An 8,204-nucleotide genomic window follows, 5' to 3' on the forward strand; every position below is an offset into this window, starting at 1 on the left:
TATTGTTTACGTGTTCGATTGACTGGAAAATAAAGTTTCATTAAAAGGATTGTGAATTGGTCTCCGTGGGTTTAAAGACAAACTGATTAACACAAATAGCCATAAGATAAGGTAGACTGCGAGGTCGAATCGTTCTGATAAGACATTCAACAGAGCCTATTGATGACGAAGTCAACTAATGCGTCCTACTGTACCAGGTAACCCCTGTTCGTTCCTATGTATAGGTCGAGTTTTTCTACAGTCGCAAAACCTTTTCTAAATTATTTCTTCCAAATTTCTATTGGATGTACTCTTTGTTCATTGAGAATAGATGGTGTAGCTGCGACCCAGGTCTCTAATGGTCCTATAAATAGAAAATTAAAAAATATCGGGAATTTTGCTTGATATTTTAATAAAGCAGCCTTAATCAGGATAAGTCAATTAAATGTTTTAAATTTTATACTAACTAAATTAGCATTAAGTAATTATGCTGACCCGTTGAGTAGTGCATACAACCTTCGATCAGGTCTAGTTGCACCTAAATCCTAAATATTTAAATCAATCGTCTGGTAATGATAAAGAGTTGTTGATTTGATTGTAGCTTCAGATTGCGCTCCTATAACTATCGTCTCAAAAAATGTAAAGCATATAAAAATAATTCTAACAGACGTAATCGAAGGAAATCGATTACCAGCTCACTCACCAGTTGACCCTTTAGGGCATAAGAAGCCCGGTAATCGTACGGACTTAGATTGAGGAATAAGCGGATTGAAGCCAATATTGGGTATTCCTTTGTCAAGGTCTGACCTTGTCATCAACTTGACTGATTGCGTACCTCCGATTGACGCTTCAATGGTCCATGAATCTCTTGAGGAAGGCAAGGTAGCGGACAGTGTCGAATGTTTCATTTTCGGCGAATCTCTCATGGAAGCAAATGCCTCTGATATCCATTGTAAGTACAATCACCACCTTATGTCTGAACTTACTCGATATTGCTACCAAACTCGGTTTGTTTCTAGGGCAATACCATACCTTTGCTTAGCCCCTCTCAGGTTAGCGGTGGTGATTGAATGTCATGCCTCGTCCATGACGAAGGTATGCTCCAGATGTATTCTTTGTCAACAAATTACGCGTAGAATACACAACACGCATTTCCAACTGACCTGGGCCCAATTCATGAAAAATTAATTTCTTACTCATTTTTTGCAAGTTCAGTACTTGGGTTATACTTCTGTAACACATTACATGCAGAAGCGCTGCAGTACGCGTTCTTGAAACGCTTGCGTCGTACACATATTGCGCTTTCGCTTAAAGACTTCTGCCTAATGTCTTCAATAATCTTCGATGAATTGTCGCAGCGCCATGGCTTGCCAGGAACACAAAAATTAACATTGAGGGTTCATTTATCAGACTAAAAAATGCTTTTCGATCTGAACCTATTTCTCCTGAAGTAAATTCAAACAAGAATCTTGAAATATACAAGAGACGCGTAACGTCTAAGAAAGATAATTCTGGCTGGGATGTTCCGATCGTTTGCCCATTCTTTCGACTCGAGCCTATATATAGCCACTGCTTTCTGCAGCAATATTAAATGCTTTTAGAAGCTGTCTTTTGAGGGGTTTCGATGATGTTCGGATCAGAACTTCCTAACTAGAGCATGGAAGTCTATTTTCGTTGGGTCGTTCGGATCAGAACTTCCTAACTAGAGCATGGAAGTCTATTTTCGTTGGGTCGTTCGAAATCGCGCATTGACTTCGCGCGACCAAAAATGCTCACAGTCTTAAGGTCATCGACGGCGTTTCTGGATCGGTCTCGGTAATGTTATGATTTTATCGTTTGTAGAACACGCTCTTTTTTTTAGCAGTTTCTTCGATTTGGTTAACTGCATTATTCTATGGCGAAAGTTTAAGCTGAATCTGTTCATGAATTAGTTGATTTTTAGCTCGTGCGTTCTCTATGTTCCGGACCTTCATATTTTTTCAATAGCCCTAAAGAAGGACGAAACGCATGTGATTGGGGCCAGCAAAAAAACGTCCGATCTATGCTAAGAAAAACCGTAATATTATTAGTAGCTCTTTTGTGGTCCGCATAAGATTTCAAGGGCGTTTCGCTTCAGAAGCAAACTTAGCTGTAAACTGCTCAGACCATAATTAAGGTCAGAAACAAGTAAGTTCACAGGTAGAACGAGTTCATCGCATGCCCTCATACCTTGGAGCTGGTCGGCATGAAATACCTTGATGAATTGTCGGCCTCCTCTTATGTCCGTAGTCGCCTAGCTGTGCAGTGTTCAAGGTACCAAATCCCACAGCATTTCTTTTTGTGAAAATAGTTTTTGTGTGTGTGTGTGTGTGTGTGTGAAAAAATACTGTGGGATTGCTGAAAAAGTCTTGCTGAAAGTGAAGGTCCAAAAGCTGCTATGGGCCTCCCTCCCGTCTACGACATGTACCTCACGATGAAATGAAAAGATTTATTTTTAGCTATTACCTTTCGATCCGATTTAATAGTAGTTTATTTCGGTCCAATAAGTTGGTTGTTGGTTTATTTCAAGGTTATGCTCCGCACGTATTTACAATGATAACCATTTATCATAATATTCAGTATTCATTTTAAATCTGCTCATATACTCGTACCTACTGTATAATAATAATAATACTTTCTATTACACACAAAGTTTTCTAATTATCCCAGATAATAGCATCAGTTATAATATGGTGGCTATTGCCGTCCTAATTTTTCTTCGCTGTTGTTCGCTTATCTTAGAATGGATGAAATAGACGACGGGTCAAAAAAACTTCCGCGACAGATGCACGGTAATTAATTTTCCATTAGCGCCAACATTGGGCAAAAATTCAATTGACGTTTTTGCGTGCCCTTTTCCTGTGCGTCACTCGCGATACGTGTAGCCCGCGTCATACTGCAGGTGGCGGAATCAACACTATGCTACTATCGTTGTCTTTGATCTACCTACCAAGAATTATATTGTAATAGTACCACATGAGTATATTGTAAGTTACGGTTTTTACATTTTGCTAGTGTTGATGTTAATTTAATCATCATCGACAGTAGCATTTCCGTTATCGCTATCGCTGCTCATTAGTAATAAGTGACCTAGGACCACGGACAAGAAAGGCCCTGTATATATATATATATATATAGTTCCGCGTGCCTTTCTCCACTCCAAACAGCGGATGTACGACAATATGTTCTGTTACCGATGACACAAAAACATGCCCATTATTGAGGATACACTGTTATAAACAATTAGTAAATCACATATACAGCATAGATACCTAGATCTGTACATATCTGTGATTACTGTTATGTGGGAATTCAATGAAGAGGAATCAGATAGTGCGTGTGTCTATGCGTGTCTGTATGCTGTCGTTACAAGCGTAAGCTTATTCACTGCTAAAATATGGATCATTGCCCCACAAAGTACCCATTCGTTCGTTCATCCACCGATCAATTTTTCGGCTTCATCTGTACTTAGTCCATGTACGAAAGCGATTAGAACATAACTGATCTACGTATAGTATGTCAAACACTATCAGTGCTGATTTGCCTTTGCGGTCATTTCCACATATTCTTCTATAAGTCGCTTTACTTTACTCTACAAATACTGGTTTGCATTGCATTGTATTGCTTTGAGTTGATTATTATTATCATTGTTATCGTCACCACCATCAATGCTACTGTTACGTATTAAACTTAGTCCTTATTTACTAGGCCCTGCTTTTACTCTGAGGTTTCGGTTCGTCTGTGGCAGCTACTGCCTTCGTTCCGCTTCACAGAACGACAGACACCGAACGATGTTCACCGTCATCCAGTCGAAGAGCTTCGTCAGTCTGCGTCAAAATTTCTCGGTCATCTTGATGCGTTCGTATAGTGCCTATTTTTTTTTCCCATCATTGTCACTTGTTTATGCCGATGCTAACAGGTTACCGACAACCGTCGGCTAATCCTGATGCTGGACAGCAGTTCTATAAGCGTATCATTATAAATGTTTGCTGTTGTATAAGTTTGATCTTACTGCCATTTGTTTGTGAGTCGTCGCTGACGACGCATGTGAGGCAGGCCTTGCCGCGACTATTGGCATAATGGACCTATCTTTACTATAGTTTGTTCTCGTTCGTCTTATGCGGACAGCGAATGCTTGTTTAGAAGGGTTTTTGGGAATCGTCGAAAGTTCCATACAATTTTTGTCCTTTCGACACGATACAGCTATAGACTAAACGGAATCGAGAAAAAAAATTTAACGTATGAAATTTCTATTTTTCCTAGTCTCTTGTCGGTCTTGTTAGGAAACAATACGTCACTGTTACGCGTCTGTCATCTGTGTCTCAATGAAAATGATGTTATCACGGAGCTAATGGGTACAAGGATTTCGCTGCAGGTATTTTACAGTCTCAAGTCCTGTATTCTTTTAGGCTTGAAGTGAACTACTTATTATGTTTGTTTTATCATTACGTGCTTTGTTTTCAGCAACTGCGTTGTCTAGTTGCGTTAAAGATGGCCATTGTCGAAAGTCAAATGAAGGACGTTCGTCGATCGGCGAACGCCTCATTGTAGCAAAGCGTACATCTATCCGTACGCGTAGCGTGGACGGGAAACCATTCGTATCTTGTAACTGGTCGTTGACGCTTGCCCTCGAACAGGGTATTTCCACTAACTTATTGTGGTTTTATTTGAACGAAATTGCTTCTATGGCGAAAACGTACAAGTTCAGCCTGATTAGCACTGATCAGAAAAAGTTTCGCAAGAAATACGCAATCAGAAAAATACGCAAGTGGTTCAGTAGGAGTTGCTATGACGTCTTAGGCCAAGAATCAGTTCGAATCTACATTATCGCTCTATTTCTCATGTACGTTATTGATCTGAGTCATCGGGTGGACAATAACGTCTAAGAAACCGGTTCTGTGCTAGAAACCCTATCGTCGTTATATTAAGGGGCTCGAGAGGATAGTCGCTGACGTCGAGGGCGACCGCGTTCAACAACAGTTATGCGCTATTCGATCGTTCCCCGTCAGTGTACGCTGGCGTCGTTTGCTGGCCAGCTACGGCGGTCGCTGTCGAAACCACCGTTGTCGTTATGGCCATGCTCTGTCGTCTGCTGGTCATCGCTGTCTGTGATTGTAAATTGCTACTGTTGTCGTTGTCGTTGCTGGTGTTAGCGGTATTACAGTTGACGCTGTTTGTGCTGCTCTTGTTATTGTTGTTGTGCATCAATGACGTCGCCGCCGAATGGCCTTTATTGGTTTCGTTTGACGCGTTTTTGGTGTTGCTGCCGCTAGGGGCGGTGGCGTGTCCGTGCATCGGCGACTCCTGCGCCGATGTAAAAAGTAATCGGTTGGTCGTATTAGAGCTAGACAGATTTCGATATTCTGAAGTGGCGTGAGATGTATTAGCATTTTGGTTGTTACCGTGGCTGATCTGACCAGTTGTTACTGTTGCTGCTCTATCGGAGGCCAGTGACGTCATGGCTAACGGGCTATGGACATCGAGATTATTCCTAACACCAGTCCGGTCCGAGGAGTCAGAAGCGCTTAGTTCATTCGTGCTGCTGCTATTCGTTGTCCGGAACTGCCCCCGAAACAAAGCGTCGATCGAGTGATGAAGAAGTCGACGAGGTTTCGAGTCTGTTGGTTGTTGTACGACTTGTTGCTGCTGTTGATCACTGTCGCCACTTCCCACTCCTCCCCCACGTCGGAGGTCCCGGAGAGTATCCTTGATATCGGATGACGTGTTGGATGGCGTCATCGTAGCGTCGATTGACGACGCTGTCAGTGATGGTGATGGTACTGCGTGGCGACATGCAGCGGAAGAGCTCGCAGGCAGTTGCGACTCGGACTCACGTTTCACGCACAGATCGGTCGCTTCCTCTATAGATGCCACACACGGGGACGACGTCGAAAGGAAGAAACGCAAAGCAACGATAGAATGGTTTACAATTAGTCAGTTAGGACGAAAATAGAATTATCAAAATAATGATAACGATAACATTTGAAACTGCAGTCAGTTGCTTGATGCGTTGATAACTCGAGCTTATTTGGTTATTCGGTAAATAAATATATTAATTTTCGTTTATAATTATAGTTTTTGTTTGTGTTCAAGCTGACCATAGCCACCCTATTGGGCGATGTTTGTATGTAAATAAATTTAACGAATCTTGCCTGTCTATCACCTGACGCAATTACAATCCCATGAAGCGATCTAACGAAGTAAATTTGCATATAAATGTATATTCGCATGGAACTAAATGCCGTTAATGTCTTGATCCCCTATCTCGTTTTACAGCACTACCAGCTTATAACCTGCTGACAGCAGTCTATTGGAGAATTAACTTAGATATATATAAGTTGTACTGTTTGCACTATTCTGACAGAATCTGCCACTGACAGATAGTGAGCCATGTTCTCTTTCAGCAACAGCGCGACCAAAAGACGCCACAATGTGCTCTTATCCAATAAATTCAATGTAGAAACAAAAGTTGAACGGTTAAACAAGTAGATAAGGGTCCTCACGCCGGAAGCCTTCCATGGCATCAGTAAGCCGCGCTCTGTGTATCGTGAGGCAAAACGTCCGTTAGAGTGATCACTTCTAGCTTCTAACCTTAAATCTAAACAAGTGACAGAAACCCACAGTTGGACCAACGAATGTTTCGTTGCAGTTCACCAATAGAATTTATGTAACATCTCGATTCACTCACGAAATGTCCGTATGTATTTTATAGGTAAGTATACACATTTAGAGTAAACAGACTTAAATAGCCATAACCTTGATCGTGCGCTTTCATTATACGGACTAACAGATTAAATGATGAACTTTGTTACCAAATTACATCCCTTATATAGTACTAACCATTACTTTGCAAACTGAGCGCGAGATTGGCATTTACGTGAACGTGTAGTCCCGACCTCTGAGCCTGATGATGTTGCTGCGTCACTCGAAGGCCGAGAGTTGAAAGGGACGGATGCCGCGCCATCGACAAGGTTATTGGCGACCTGAGATCGGTAGCGTTGTCCTGAAAGCTGCTGCTGCTGCTGCTGCTGCCGCCGCCATTATTGTTGGTGTTGCTTTGGTTTTTGTTGATACCAGCTCCTCCAGCAGTTTCACTTTCACCACTGTGAACTCTGTCTAATGGACCCTGAAGCAGACGATGTCTTCTTCGCACCGAGGAATCCCTCTGCCGTTGCTGTTCCGGACTATCAAGATCATCATGACAGTTATCGAGATTTTGGTCATCAACATTTATGTGGCTACTATTGTCGACGACCATTGCGTGATCGTCATGGCAACCAATAGACTGGGAGCTGCCATGACAACCATGGAGAGGTGTCATGGAAACAGAATGGCTATTGAGCTGACTCTCAGCGGTGGCATCGGTTACAACAGGAGGCATTGCCATTGGGTCGGACCGGGACGTCGCGGAAGGATTGGAGCGCTCGTTGATCTCATGGCTAGTTGATGAGTTTTCACTCACTGTACCATCCTTGAGCTTCTCGGCAGCCTCCAATGATTTACGGTGCATGCCTGACGTAGTGGGCGTCATCAACCGTGAAAATAGGCAGACGCAGGACCGAAAGCAGACACAGCATGATAAATAGACAAACAGAGAAAGAGAAAACAAAGTAAAAAAAAGAAGGCCAATAATCAATGAACATCTTGCAGTTTAGGATCATAGATGACGATACCAATATTTTAGTCTGTAGTTCAAAAAAAGGAAAAGGTCTCTATGGTAGGATTGATGATAGGTCTCACAGCAACGGGATTGATGTTGTAAGCAATGAGTCATTTTGAGGATTTATCCGTTTGTGTCGCGAAAAAAAACTTCGTTGTTTTAACAAAAGCATTCAACTTTTTCGTAACTAGATGTCCCATTGGAGAAAATGATGCTCGAAGGAAAAAAGTATTGATTTCGATCATATATGCAATGATCACCTGTACCGCATTGTCCTTGTTTGTTATTAAATCTATCATCTTTACGACACTCTCATACAAATACCTTGATTTCAATTGAATATAAACAGATACACCGACATACAAAAACTTTGCCATTATCGAAGGGCAGACATCAGTCTACACGTATATCGTGATACTATAATAGAGGCAACCATAATAATTGCAACGCTCGTGTGACTCTACATACTTTGCTCCTCGTTAGGTTTTGCGTCTCTTAAATAGGATCAAGTGATCCCTTTTCTTTTTTCTCATATATATATATATTA

At 41.7% G+C, this 8,204-nt stretch overlaps 1 protein-coding gene across 1 annotated transcript in view; it reads right to left on the bottom strand.

Moving 5' to 3' along the window:
* Positions 1-2,461: 2,461 nt before the first annotated feature.
* Positions 2,462-8,204, bottom strand: part of LOC111250066 (uncharacterized) — a 60,607-nt gene continuing 54,864 nt past the window's right edge. Inside the window, exons 5-6 of the mRNA XM_022804698.2 lie at positions 6,838-7,509; positions 2,462-5,858 (exon numbers count right to left, since the gene is read on the bottom strand). Of these exons, the coding sequence (XP_022660433.1) occupies positions 4,978-5,858; positions 6,838-7,509 (1,553 nt within the window). The 3' untranslated portion in view covers positions 2,462-4,977. The remainder of the gene's footprint in view (positions 5,859-6,837; positions 7,510-8,204) is intronic.

The sequence above is a fragment of the Varroa destructor genome, unplaced genomic scaffold (assembly GCF_002443255.2).
Source record: "Varroa destructor unplaced genomic scaffold, Vdes_3.0 BEIS01000004.1, whole genome shotgun sequence".
Classification (NCBI taxonomy): Eukaryota; Metazoa; Arthropoda; class Arachnida; order Mesostigmata; family Varroidae; genus Varroa; species Varroa destructor.